The sequence below is a fragment of the Lonchura striata genome, chromosome 7, assembly GCF_046129695.1.
Source record: "Lonchura striata isolate bLonStr1 chromosome 7, bLonStr1.mat, whole genome shotgun sequence".
In the NCBI taxonomy this organism is placed as follows: Eukaryota; Metazoa; Chordata; class Aves; order Passeriformes; family Estrildidae; genus Lonchura; species Lonchura striata.
In genome coordinates, this window is record NC_134609.1 from 8,631,442 (window position 1) to 8,645,378 (window position 13,937).

General features: G+C 41.4%; 1 protein-coding gene across 2 annotated transcripts in view; it reads right to left on the minus strand.

Moving 5' to 3' along the window:
* Positions 1-3,794: 3,794 nt before the first annotated feature.
* The window catches only part of LOC110468619 (L-threonine ammonia-lyase), a 32,727-nt gene continuing 22,584 nt past the window's right edge, over positions 3,795-13,937 (minus strand). For both annotated transcript variants that reach the window (XM_021526669.2, XM_021526670.2), the window contains exon 12: positions 3,795-6,680. In XM_021526669.2, coding sequence (XP_021382344.2) covers positions 6,582-6,680 — 99 coding nt within the window. In that variant the 3' untranslated portion in view covers positions 3,795-6,581. The remainder of the gene's footprint in view (positions 6,681-13,937) is intronic.

Consider the following 13,937-nt stretch of genomic DNA (forward strand, 5'->3'; position numbering starts at 1 on the left):
AGTGAAACACAAATAGCTTTTACTAAGCTTCTTCTAAATTAGAAGGTAAAGCACCAAGAAAGCTAAGATGACATTAATAAAGGTTTTTCAGGATGGATATTTCTACCAACTTGACTGGTGACAGCACTGAAAAATAAATACTGTTTAGACATCCATTTCAAATTGGAAAGAAGTAAAAAAAACAACCCTTGCTATGAAAGCTAAGTTCAGGACTAGTTACGCCTTATATTAACAATGTAGTAGATGCCAAGTAAATCTACAAAAGTAGATACCAAGAAAATTTAAAAGGTAACCATAACTGTTTTTTTCTAGACATATTAAAAAACACCCTCATTCATTATTTATTTGGCCTGCATGGGTTATCAGAAGAAATAATTTCATACAAGTCAGAACCACCTCACTTAAATGCTCACTTCTATGCTGTGATTGCTTGGTAGCTGTGTTGCAGAAGAAAACAAAGAAACCACCCAGATCCATTTTCACCCTTAAATCATAATATATGGAAATGGGTGTAATTTACTCCTTAAAGTCAGGTTATCCAGATCAGCACGTTTGGCAAATCACTGCTCAAATCAAGCTCTGTTGAGGAGTTCTGGATGTGTAGATGAGGACATGCAGCATTACCTCAGAAATACTGCAGAGCCTGAACAGAAGCACCCATTTTCAAGAACTACTTCTAAAGCTTTCAGGGCTGTAGCCCATTTTTGTGATGGAGTGATGAAAAAACTTTTCTCAGAATCTCAGTATATTGTCTTGCTTTGCCTCTTTTTCATGCTGACCTAGATTTTTCCAAACACAACAGGAGCTGACTGAGCCAGACTTTGGAAATACCCAAGTGCTGGTTAATGAAGGACATTTAATTTGCTTTAGGGCTGGGCAGCTGGGCCCCTGCAGAGCAGTAGAGCCCTGGTGAAGCTGGGGGAATGGCCTCCTTGGTCAATGCCACGGAGTTCACAGTGAATTTGCCACTATAGGCAAGTCCCACAGTCTGATGTTTGTGGGCATTCTGGTACAGTCTCTTTATGCAAGAGCTCATGAACAGCTCAAGAAATTACCATAACTTGTTGGAAGCAAAAGAAACAAAATTCCTCCAGATTTCCTTTACTCTCGCTTCTCAGAAAAACAGTAATAATGTGACACACAGCCCCTGCAACTCCAAACATACCTATAGCACATGCATGAGGGGAAGAAGGAGGGGAGAGGAGGAAAGAGAGGTGTAAGGAACATTATTGTATAATTTATCAGCATTCTTTGAGACCTTTAACAAAGGAAAATCACTCAGGTGCCCCTTGTGGGAATACCAGAATTGTGACCAGTTTACAAAGTTTAGCAATTACACACTTTAGATGTCCTTCTAAAGACACTCTAGTCCTCTTATCAAAAGGAAAACCTCATCCTTCTCCAAAATTTGAAAAGTTTGAAGGATAGGAATTTTCATAGTTGCAATCTGCCCCTAAAACCCCCCACACCAGGCAAGTAAACCAGAAGGAAATCAGAGTGCCTGCATTTAGAGGAGCTTTCAGATATGAACAGCACAGGACAAGCCCCTTGTATCCTTTGTGTGGATGCACTCAGATGTGACTGATCTGGCTCTGTCCTTAAGGACTCTTGTTTTCCTTAGACTGACAGGCTGTATGGACTTAGCTGTATCGGATGTTGATCATTATTGCCATACTTCACAACATTCATATTTGATTAGAATATTTTCCAAATACTGCCACCAGCTTTTTCTGCAGCTTTAAAAAAATAAATAAGTGCTTTTGAACAACAGGAAATTCATCAGCTCAGGAGGGCATAATGTACAGAAGGATTCCTCCTCCTCTGATACGTAGCAAAAGCTTGGGAGCACATAAAAGCAAAGATTTGTAATAGAAGAAAAGTCTAAAAACTTCAACATCCTATATGTGGTAGAATGCTTACAGTTAAACTGCAGAGGAAGTGACAGGAGAACCAAAGCCACCCAATAAATGACTGGCAGGAATTACAGCCCAACCCCATAGTGTTGCAGTTTACTTTTCCATTCAGTAAACAACACGCCTATGTTTGGGTCTACCAAAAGTTTAACAATAACATGTCAAATGCACTTACTGTGACGTAGGATGGGGAGTTTGTGAATCTCCCAAAAGCTGTAGGCCAGAAGGCAAGGTGCGGCCTGTGAGGACATGCCACCTGCATGGGAAGATAAACTGCTCCTGATGATGCAAAAATAAGTACTGGCAGAGATTCAGATGTTAATCCCCAGCTAACAGGACCTGGCTGAAAAAATGAAGGAATTAGTGTGGGAAGAGATTTTGTTTCAATTTAAGATGCATCTTGTTTGAAAGAAGAAGTTGTGGGAAGAAGTTGTGCTGTGCCCCTGACAAGAAGCATGTGCCTAGGACAGCTCCCAGAGTGGCTTAGCTCCAGTGGAGCTACCTGGGTCAAGGCATCTTGTGCCTCTGGAGACAGGACTGTGCATTTTAGCTAGTGCACCCTGGAAGTGAAGGATTGGTTCCCCAAAGTTGGTGCTGATGGCAGTGAGAATCCCAGAGAGCTGACTCAGCTGGTCTCATGGATATCACTGACCCACCTGAGCCCAGCCCAGGACATGCTGCACCCACACCCTGCCCAGGAGCACAGCCAGGCCGGGGCACGCAGCAGCACCTCCATCTGTGCCACTGAGAGAGCCCAGGGTCCCTGCTGGGCTGAGCAGAGTCACTACTGGGCTGAGCAGAATCCCTTCTGGGCTGAGCAGAGCCCAGGGTCCCTGCTGGGCTGAGCAGAGCCCAGGGTCCCTGCTGGGCTGAGCAGAGCCCAGGGTCTCTGCTGGGCTGAGCAGAGCCCAGAGTCTCTGCTGGGCTGAGCAGAGCCCAGGGTCCCTGCTGGGCTGAGCAGAGCCCAGGGTCTCTGCTGGGCTGAGCAGAGCCCAGGGTCCCTGCTGGGCTGAGCAGTCTCTGCTGGGCTGAGCAGAGCCCAGGGTCCCTGCTGGGCTGAGCAGAGTCTCTGCTGGGCTGAACAGAGCCCAGGGTCCCTGCTGGGCTGAGCAGAATCCCTTCTGGGCTGAGCAGAGCCCAGGGTCCCTGCTGGGCTGAGCAGAGCCCAGGGTCCCTGCTGGGCTGAGCAGAGTCCCTGCTGGGCTGAGCAGAGCCCAGAGTCTCTGCTGGGCTGAGCAGAGCCCAGGGTCTCTGCTGGGCTGAGCAGAGTCCCTGCTGGGCTGAGCAGAGCCCAGAGTCTCTGCTGGGCTGAGCAGAGCCCAGGGTCCCTGCTGGGCTGAGCAGAGCCCAGAGTCTCTGCTGGGCTGAGCAGAGCCCAGGGTCTCTGCTGGGCTGAGCAGAGCCCAGAGTCTCTGCTGGGCTGAGCAGAGCCCAGAGTCTCTGCTGGGCTGAGCAGAGCCCAGGGTCTCTGCTGGGCTGAGCAGAGCCCAGAGTCTCTGCTGGGCTGAGCAGAGCCCAGAGTCCCTGCTGGGCTGAGCAGAGCCCAGGGTCCCTGCTGGGCTGAGCAGAATCCCTTCTGGGCTGAGCAGAGCCCAGAGTCTCTGCTGGGCTGAGCAGAGCCCAGAGTCTCTGCTGGGCTGAGCAGAGCCCCTGCTGACTCCCACCATGCTGGGGAGTGGCCAGGAGCCTCCCCTGCCACCACACAGAGCAGAGCATCCTGCCCAGCTGCATTCTCCTCCCTGGCAGCTCAGAGCCCCCTCGCATGATTGATGTGGATTTTGAGCCAGTGTCAATGACTGATAAAAGACAAATATTAACTCTGATTTTTTAAAGTGAGGCTGCTATCACTATCACAAGAAAGAATAACAAATCTTTCATTGCTGAGGTGGTGTAGCAGAATTTTAATTGTTTTTCAAATAAATACAATGATTAGATTTATATTTTGCTGATTTAACCAGTAGTGAAATTTTTACATCATCATTATTTTTCAAGGTACACAAGAATACTCTATATAAAAAGACTTCTTTAAATAAGACATTCAAAACCCCATTATTAGATCTTTGAAATGTTATAGATCTTATTATATTTCATAATTTAAAAAGGAAAAGGTTAGCAGCACAGGTATTTAATTATTCTTTCCAAGCATACATTCATTTAAATGTCTCATTTTAAGTTTTTTTCCCCCTTGGAAGATCTTAATTTTATCTTTTAAGCCAATGAGACTTCAATAAAGGCAATATAGAATGTAAAACACCTCTGGTATTATTATATTCATGTATAAAATGTTTAGTACTGGAGAGTAATGTACACTTTAAACTATGTTTATACTTAAAACAATAAAATTAAAACCAAACTGCAAATATAATGTTTGACAATTTAAGCACCTTTTGGACATCATTTTCCTTCCCCCCACCCTAAACACATTTCCAAAATCATATAATGATTTCAAGTGCATTGATTTTTGGTTGCTTTGTCTGTTACATCTTCTTGCCCCAGGTTTGTGAAGACTTGCTAAATGCAGTTTCCACTGATTAGGAAAGAAGTTGTTAATGCTCTGAGCTTCTACAACAATGAAGCCCAGGATAATACAAAATTTTAAACCAAATACCAGACAGCAGAACCTGTTGGCCACTACTGAGAACTTTGGTTATAAAGCTCCATTTTCTTCTCATGTAGGTACCTGAGACATCCTTAACGTTTCCTGAGACTTTTGCCAAAAAACATTAGAGGGTAGTTAGACCCTTATCAATAGTGGGTTTTCATCCCCAAATCTGCTCTCTGATGATGTGGTTCATTTCTCATTCCAATGGAAGTAGCAGTATGTAATATGCACTGTGCCACCTATTTCCATACAGATTTCTTAAACTCTTCTGATAGTGGAGAAAGGAGCTGTGTCTAACAAGACAGAGCTGTGATTTGCAGAACCAAGGCCTCTACCTATCATTCTGGATGGCAAGAAGGGAACAAAACTAACCATTGGGGCATCAATAATTTTTAGTTCCATGTGCAAACCAGTATGGTCCTTTCAAAACAGACTACATCTGTAAACTTCTATTTTTGCCCACCATATCAGACTCTGTACTCCTGCTCCTTTGTGAACCACAAGAAGGAACAAATTATTTCTCAGAAAAATACTACTGCAGAGACAGCCATAATGCTGCCCTTCTCATCCCATCTTGCTTGTATAAGCTATGGAGAGAGATGGATCATGGAACCACAGAATGGTTTGGGTTGGAAGGGACCTCAAAGACCATTTGGTCCCAACCTCCTTGTGGTGGAGCTCTGTTCACTAGACCACATTGCTCAAAGCCCCAACCAACATGGCCTTGGATCCTTCCAGGGATGGGGCATCCATAACTTTTCTGGGCAACCTATGCCAGAGCCTCACTGCCCTCACAATAAAGCATTTCTTCCTAATACCTAATACAAATCTATCCTCTTTCACTTTAAAGCCACTGCCCCTTGTCCCATGCAGCTTTCCTGTAGGCCCCTTTAGGTACTGGAAGGTGCTGTAAGGTCTGCCAGAGCTGAAGTTAAATGCTGCCCCAATGAAAAGGCACAGCTGTGTTGTGTGCATATTCAGAAGAGGCCCTGGACTTCTCTTACATTTCTTGCCATCCCACTCTGTTATATTATTAGTTGGTCTCTTCCTGTAGTGATAAAAATGGTATTTAGGTCAATGTGTTCTTTGTTAATTGCATTAGCCATGTGCCTGAGACTTAGGCTTCCTCTCCTCCCAGCACTGCCTTTGGCTATTTAACCTGTGGTCTTTAAATACATGTCACTGTTAACAGTGTACTCAATCTGTCGGGTGAGGTGGATAGAGCCTGTTTTAGACAGACTAAGATAATCAGTGGAATGTTATTTACAAAATTCACATGTGTAGTGAGATCCCTTTTTATATAGAAACACAAGCCAGTTGTTACTTTTTATACTGAGTCTCCAAAAAGAGAGGAAAGAAATATATTTGCTTTCCGTTCAATACTTTTTTAAATTTCTGCAGAATATTTTAGAATTTTATTTTGCATATAGGATCATTTTCCCCTGGGAAAAAATTATTATTATATTGGCTGTTATCTTCCAAGGGTTTTTCTGTGCGTGTTTAAATCACCTTCTATAAGCATAATTTTTCCTCATGTGGTACCAAAGATCAGAACATATTCATTTTCAACCCCACACACATGTATACACTTCCTGAAGCAGATTTAGCAAACAGAAAACTGCTTCTGGCTTGGAAACAGAACATTTCTGTACTTGCAGTGTAGCTAAGTCTAGCAGAAGGAGCTGCATTACTTCAACAATGGACATCAAAATCAAAAGACCTTTGAGAGGTCTATATTCAGATGTAAAGAGAAATGGTTTCTCCCTGTTTATGGAACATCATTGGATTCTACAAGCTAGCTAAAATCCAGGCAGCCAGCTGATAATGAATTGAAGAATTCCAACACCAGCAGAGACTAAGAGCTTCCCTTAGCTAAACTAAAGTTTTGAGTTTAACTTTTCTTTCCGCAAAGACATTTACTACATTTTGAGCAGGAAATAAATATCCTGAAACTATTTGCTAACTGTTCAGCTTTGAAAGATCATACTTGTTGCAAAAGCCTCAAGGCTGGGGCTCTGCAGAATCCTTGTCAGAGGCCCTCGTGCCCCCAGCCCGCGCTGTGCCCGTCACCGCTCGGTCCAGGCAGTTGTGGGGTAGCGTTCCAAGAGTGCGTTCCTCAGCTGGGCTGTGTGGATCTTGTCTCTGGTCTCCACAGTGCAGATCACCTGGAAAAAGAATTAGGACCATTCCTGATGGCATGGCAGCCATCTCAGACAAAGCCATTTCCAACTTAAACCTAAAATACACCCATAAAAACAATCAGTTCAAAATCAAAACTCTAACCCTCACATCCTCTGCCTGTGCAGGTAAGAGAACTGACATTGCAGACATCTGGGGCTCTTCCAGCCCATCTGCAGGACCATAAAACCTTCCAAAACCCTATTTTATTGCCCTTGAAGTCTAAAGAAGACAGGTTGATCCTCTGCTGGCTCTTGGGCAAGGTACCTCTCTGCTCTTGGCCTCCCTGAAGACATCTGTTAGCAGCTTCTCTTTTCCTTTCCCTGGGCTATGTACATGGCATTGCTGCCACCTCACCCACCTCTGACTCTTACCTCATCACATTTCTGTATTTCTGGCAAGTGTTTGTTCCAGTATCTCCATCCTTCAAGCTTTTTGTATTCTCCTTCTCTTGTCTGTCATGGAGTTATCCCCCAGTTCTTTATCATCTCTGCAGTATTTTGGCTGGCTTCACTTCTAACACACCTTCTTGCTTCATTCTGTTTTTTGTTTGCTTATTGCATCACTTCTAGTTTTCTTTTATTGTTGTTCTGCTGCTAAATAAAATAACTTGGGCAAAACCAATCTTGATAGTTTGTTTTTTTTTTTTTTTAAATTCTTCACTTGGCTCTACAGGTACTATTGAAATCCTCTCATGTAGCCACTAAAAACAATAACTTCAATGGCATTTTTTCAATTTTTCTAGAATTTCTCTTTTTTTCATACTTACATCTCAGCCCCATCACTTGAAAGCCTGGGCACTAACAAAGATGAGGCACCAAAGTAAAGGCAAGGAAGGAAAATTATACTTCACAATTTTAAACTCCTAACTTCCATTGCTGATAGTCCTGCTGGAATAATCACTAGTGTTGAAAGTGCCACATGGAAAAAAGACCTCACAGAAACATGGAAATCTAGCAAGGAAAGGAGCCAAGAGGAGTCACTGTGCAGCTACAGAGATCATTGTGGCAGGCAAATCTACAGAGAGCAGAGAAACAATGAGCCACGATAACCTGCTGGTGGGGTGCTCCAGATATGCCCTGTCCAAGTGTTCCTATCACAGCTGCATCCCTTTTAGAAAGTTACAAGGCAAAAATACTTTAATTTATTTACAAAGACATTTCTAATTAAGAACTTCAAATTCATGTTTTCTGGAACTGTCTTAAAATAACAATAAACCTTTAGCAAAACTGTTGAATGAAAATATTAAGCACTAACACTCCAAGTTAATCTAAAGAGCCATAGCTCACTTGTTTAGAAAATTGGCTATAGCTTCTCAAATACCCATTGTGAAATAAGCCACAGTTCTAATCTGGTCTTGTAATTCTTCACCTCTTGTGCTGCACATAGTTCTATTTGTTTGGTTCTTTGGAATGCAAATTAGATGCTAATTTCTTTGTTCTTCAAAAAACTGATATTTAATCTCAAGACAAGGACTGTCATAGAGGACAAGTAATAATGAGGAAGGGGGAGAGAACACAATGATTGGGAAAAGTATCTGAGAGTGCCACTGTACCAAACACCCATTATCCATTTCCTGGTTCATATAAATCCCTACAGCTTTGCAATCATATCTTCAAGGGGACACATGCATCTCATATGGAGTCTGTAATTTTAAAAAGAGAGATTTTTCCTCTTCCATAATAATCATGCCTGTTTTGTCCTGAGTAAATCAATTGCTGCTCCTGGAACCAGTCTGGATGTGACAGATTCAGCCCTGAATGTCTGGTAGCAAGCTGCTGCTCTGCCCTGGGAGCAAGCATGGGGAAGCATTTTGATTTATGGCTAAATATCCTCTCTACCCTTTCCTTTCTGCTCATGATAGAAACCAGGCAGAGCTCACTAGACTGGAGCCAGGGAGCTTGTGAGCAGGTTGGATAAACACTGTCATTTTGCTGTAAGCATGCAGCACAACCAGCAGCTGATAAGGGAGATATTGTGCTGTAGTGTATCATAAAAGTACTAACAGCAACAGCGGTGATAAATAACAATCCCAGAAATTCACCCGATTTGTCACAGTGTCAAAGAAAGGAATAGAGAAAATTTGGTCCCAGCAAGAGTGAAGATAGAATCACACAACACCTCAGGGCAGCTACAGATCTCAGCAGCAAGAAAGGCAAGAATTTGCTTACTTGCTTAGATTAAGCCAATTTACACTGCAGTTATACTTCCACAAATTTTCTCTCTTGCTTGCTTCACCTGGGACAGAACTTACACGAGTGCCCAACAGAGCAACCCTCACATTCACAGGGAGTTTGTGAATTATATTTTAATATTATGCAGAAACACCCCAGTGCCACTCACTGTAGGAGGTTGCATAGCTATCAATGACCTAAGACTAAGAGCCAAAATGGTCTTATTTAAGAATAAATGACAGAACCTATTGCCTGATCTTTCTTGTACACCAGACAAGGTAACTTATGACTAGAGAAAAAATTACTTTAAATATTTTATACTGATAAGCCCTCAGAACTACACATGGGATCTTTGAACCTGCAGAGCTCTTACTGGCTGCAGGGCCAACTCTGCACAGCACACCTTTCTTTTCTGTGTATCAAAAAACCCACAAACCCACCAATAACAGAGTGCATTTTATGAATTTCTCTCCTACATATCATATCTTTGCTGGATTAATTAATTAATAATTAAATAATTCTCTGGTACAGTAAAACCATTCAAATAACCAGACAGATGGATCTTTGCATTTAAAGTTCCATTCCCTGTGACAGGTAATCTGAAGATAAATTTCAGCCAAAGGGTCTAGTCAGCCTGTAAGTTTTTTTCAGAGCAGGCCTACAAGTAATTAAAGACAGAAGAGATTTCACTGAATATTGATGGTTTGTGGGGTTTATATAATGACTGGAAATTACTGAGGATGTAAGACAAAAGGCAAAAAATTTAAACTAAAATATTTACGACAAGTTATTGATGTACAACACCAAAGTCCAGATGCATAAATCCAAATACTCTTCAGAATTACACTGACTTTAAAGAGAGGAAATTTCATAACTTCACAAACTGGAGAAATTTGCAAAGTTCTGTGCTGAATAGGATGGGCATCTCTACTCCCTTTTAACTGCAAGATCTCATAGTGGAGGCAATTCAACCTTTAGATCATATTTTCCTAGATTTTAAAAATGAATTTGGCATGCCTCTCAGCTCCCTGATGCCTACTATTGGTAGGCTGTGCATGCAAATAAAAACAGTGGGTGGTTGACATGCTGAGCCAATGCTAGAGAGCAGAGGAAATTTGAGTAGTACTGCTGAATCAAGAGATTTCAGTCTTTTGTGCTTTTCCAGGCTTCATGTAAAGCTAATCCTAAATAAGTAGTGCAGTTCTTTATGTCATGAATCATCCATTGAACCTTTGTATCCTGCTTCTTTAATTCTAGGAATCGTATTCATCATCTTAAGCTGTCTTTTTGCACAGATTAGTATTCATGAAAACACCACATTTAGCAACATTATAGGTTTGTTTGCATGAAAGTCACTGGAGTTAAGAGTGAAAACTTGATCTATATACACTGATTTTTGTTCTTTATTTAGAAAAATGGGTTTCTTTAAAAAAACAAATCAACAGCTGGGCAATTTCCCAAATTATTTGGTTTGGGGATCAGCTGCCAGATTGTCCAAGTAATGGAATGCTTGAGAGAGTGCAGCAGCTGTCAGCTGGTTGTGCAACCTGAGCCCTTATCTTTTGGTAACTGGGGCATTCAGGTGGGTGAGCAGGAGCAGGAAGAAGCTACAGCCACATTACCTAGGACAGGTAATAACCAACAGGAGCACTCAGACCCTCCCCAGAGCCAGGCTCTTGTTCTCCAGCTGGGCCAGGCCACCCTGTGCCACAGTCTGCTGTGGAATGCCAGCAAAGGACATGACAGAATTCTTCTGGAGGGGCCTCAGAAGAAATGGAGTGTTGAACTTCCCACTCCCAGTGTCTCTTCCCCAGTGTTGGGGAATGGAGCATGGAAAAAGAGCCTTGCCCAGGGTCATGCAGGAAATGTTTTGAGAATGATAGCATCCTTCTGCACATCCTCCTGTACAGCTGCCTGCTCCTGTGGATTTGCTTCACAGGGAAATAACAGGCAATATATTGGCAACTGGGGACTCTAATCCAAAATATTCCCTTCCATCCTTTACAAAATGCAAGTTGGCCCAAACAAATTTATTCAAATTGACCAGAGCAGACTAAAATAATTTACTGAGTTCTGGCCTGAGGTGAATGAACTGCATGAGAAAAACAGGCAGCACACCACACAAAGCCAGGAATTTCAGCACCATTGGGAGAATGTGTAATGTTACTGAAAAGGAAATATTTGATTTATGATTTAGCATTTTTGTGCAGAGACAAGAGGGAGAAGTAATGTGGTGGATGTTCTTTTTACAGCCGGTCCCTTCCAAGTTATTCAAAACCACAGCAGAGTGAAGCTCCCAAGAGGTCTGAAGTGAACAGACCAGACAACCCATGATGCCAGACAGGAGTGAGGTCAGAGGAGCACTGCCACCACTGCAGTGCCAAAGCTGCTGGAGCAATTCAAGACCTTGCAGAACACTCCTGGACCTGCCAGTTTGATTATGGTGCAGGGTCAGTGGTGAGAAGACTTCTAGAAAATTGATTAGCTCAGAGATATTTTTTTTCAACTAGGTTGTCTGAGTCCAAAAATTACACACTTATTAAGCAGGCAAGATGCTAATCTACTTCATAGGAAAGGATGTCCTTACTTTATTAAGTTGCTTATTGGTTTTGCTCATTGACTTCTCTCTGAGCCAATAGTAATATGAAATTAAAGGGACTTAAATGGTTTTAAAGAGGTTTACATATTGAAGCAATTTAAGTGATGAATCGTCCTAATTGAATCTGAGGAATATTACTGATGAAGAACAGAGAAAGTTCACAGAAGCAAGTTGTATCTTCCTGCCATGAACTGAGTAGTCCTTTAGATATCTGTATCCAGTTAACTTGTGGTATCAGATGATTATTTCATTAGCTCAGATCTTTTTTCTGTCTAGATATTCCCAGTCATCTAACCTTCTTCAGCAAGTGTAAAATGTGAAGCCTACCAGACTGGTTTTTTGTCTGATTTGCTAAGAGTTATCTATTTCAATACAGGGACTTTGGAAGTAATTTCTAACCAGTCAGGTAAGACTGAATTAGGGTGTAGTCCTCTGTGAGAAAGAAATCCAGAATGAGTCACAAGGGAAGAAAATCTAAATTGGAGGTATGAGCAGGCAGAATCCTAAAAAAACTCCCATAATATTCCATAGAACATGAACAGCTGATCCCTCTGCAAAAGGCACGTCTTACTCTAATATAGACATATTCCTTCCTTATTTTTTAGTAAAGAAAAAAATCTCTTATTTTTGCCAGTAAAATGTTCCAAAAATTCTTTTTCCAGATTTTTTTTAACATAAAATTTCATTTTAGAAAGTCCTTTTCCTTGAAATCAGACTACCAGCAAGGATCTTCCCACAGAGTGTTCCAAGTGTGCACTAGATGAACACTAACCCAAAAAGGGATTTCACTAGAATAAGAAAAACCCATACCAAAGCAGCTCTATCATCCTGATAAGAGATTAGAAGCCAAATTTCCCCTCTGTTAGAAATAAAAGGGTAAATCTATTAAATATTGAGGCAATAATCTATACAGGACAGATTTAATGTTTCAAATCAGCATCTATGCTCACTGTTGTCATCTGTCAAACACCACAGTCAAAAATACACATTAAAGTCAGAATGAAGTGGGTATAGCTGTAATGACTTTCTTGTTGTTACTGCCAAGGTGGTAATTTTGGTTCTTGACCCAGGTTTAAACTCATGCCTTATTTTATGTGTTGTGATTTATATAACAAATGCTTAAAACATTTTGATGACACAGGTATTTGGTTCTTAGAAACAACAAAGAAAAAACCAAAACATCCCTTGCAGGTATTAGCTTTACTCTGAAAATTGGTATTTTTTTATGTACCTGGATAGAGTAAATTCATTTTGATGCTTACATATAAACTCTACATTTTACCCTTTTTGATTACACATGTTTTAATTTTCAAAGAATGCTTCACAATTCTCTAGGTATCATCAGACAGAGCTGCCTGCAGAGGTCTGTATGTCTGGGTCACTACTTTGTATTTCACATCTAATTATCCAATAGCCTCTCCCAGACTGATTGAAAGCCATCATGCAAATCCAATATCCAATTAAATTATTCAGGGATGCAAATTCCTCCCTTCAACCCTTTTGTACTACACTGCCAGATTCTAGAAGTGAAATTAAACTGTGTTTAAAGTGCAGAGAATAGTATATGGCATTGTTTCCATTCAGGGCCTGTATTTACTAAAAACTAAAAAAAAAACCAACAAAAAACTAAACAAGCACCCAAACAAACAAATAAACACCTAAGACAGTAGATTTAATTTGCTTAATAGCATTAGTAAAAACTACAAGCCTCACTCCATAAAAATGGAATTGAAAACTTTATATGAGTTAGAAGTTTTACTGAATCTAGCCTTCAGTGAAAAGCATTTCCAGAGCTAAGTTAGTCACTCAGAGGGATTTATCCACCTCATGCAGTGAGTGTCACGAGGGTCACGCTATCTCCTAATCAGCCAAAGCAGTGAGCTGGTCTATCATTATGGCACACTGCAGAACAATGTGGCTTAAGTCCTAGATGCTTGAGAGTATTGATTATATCGTTGTACTACAGTGATCTTTAATCTACCTCTTCTTTATATCTGCAAGTGAAAATATTGAGCAGGCTTTTGCATCTAGGCAGGAAATGAAATGTAAAGGCCAAAATCAAAAGAATTCCTTACCCAGTAGCATTTCTGCACCCCAGTTATGAGCCTACTTAGCAAAGATCTCAAATTTTACTTCCACCCGGGGTTTCACAAACTAAGTCAGGTTGGACCTGGACAGCAACAGCACGAAATCAGTAGGACCACACCTTGCCAAACCAGTTGAAATAAGAGATGCACCATGAGACAAATGGTCCTTTTAATAAACACCAGTAGCTGCAAATACCTCTTCACTATTTCTGCATCCAATACTCAACAAATGGCTTTCCTCTGTGCTCTGGTGGATAGGAAACAAAACTGAGTCCCTGGTTTAAAATGAGGATTCCTTAAGACTAAGGGTGTTCTCCCCATTGCTTTAAGGCAAACATGTCAGACAATTACAGGCAGCCTACACAGCTGGCTCTTCAAGTTCTG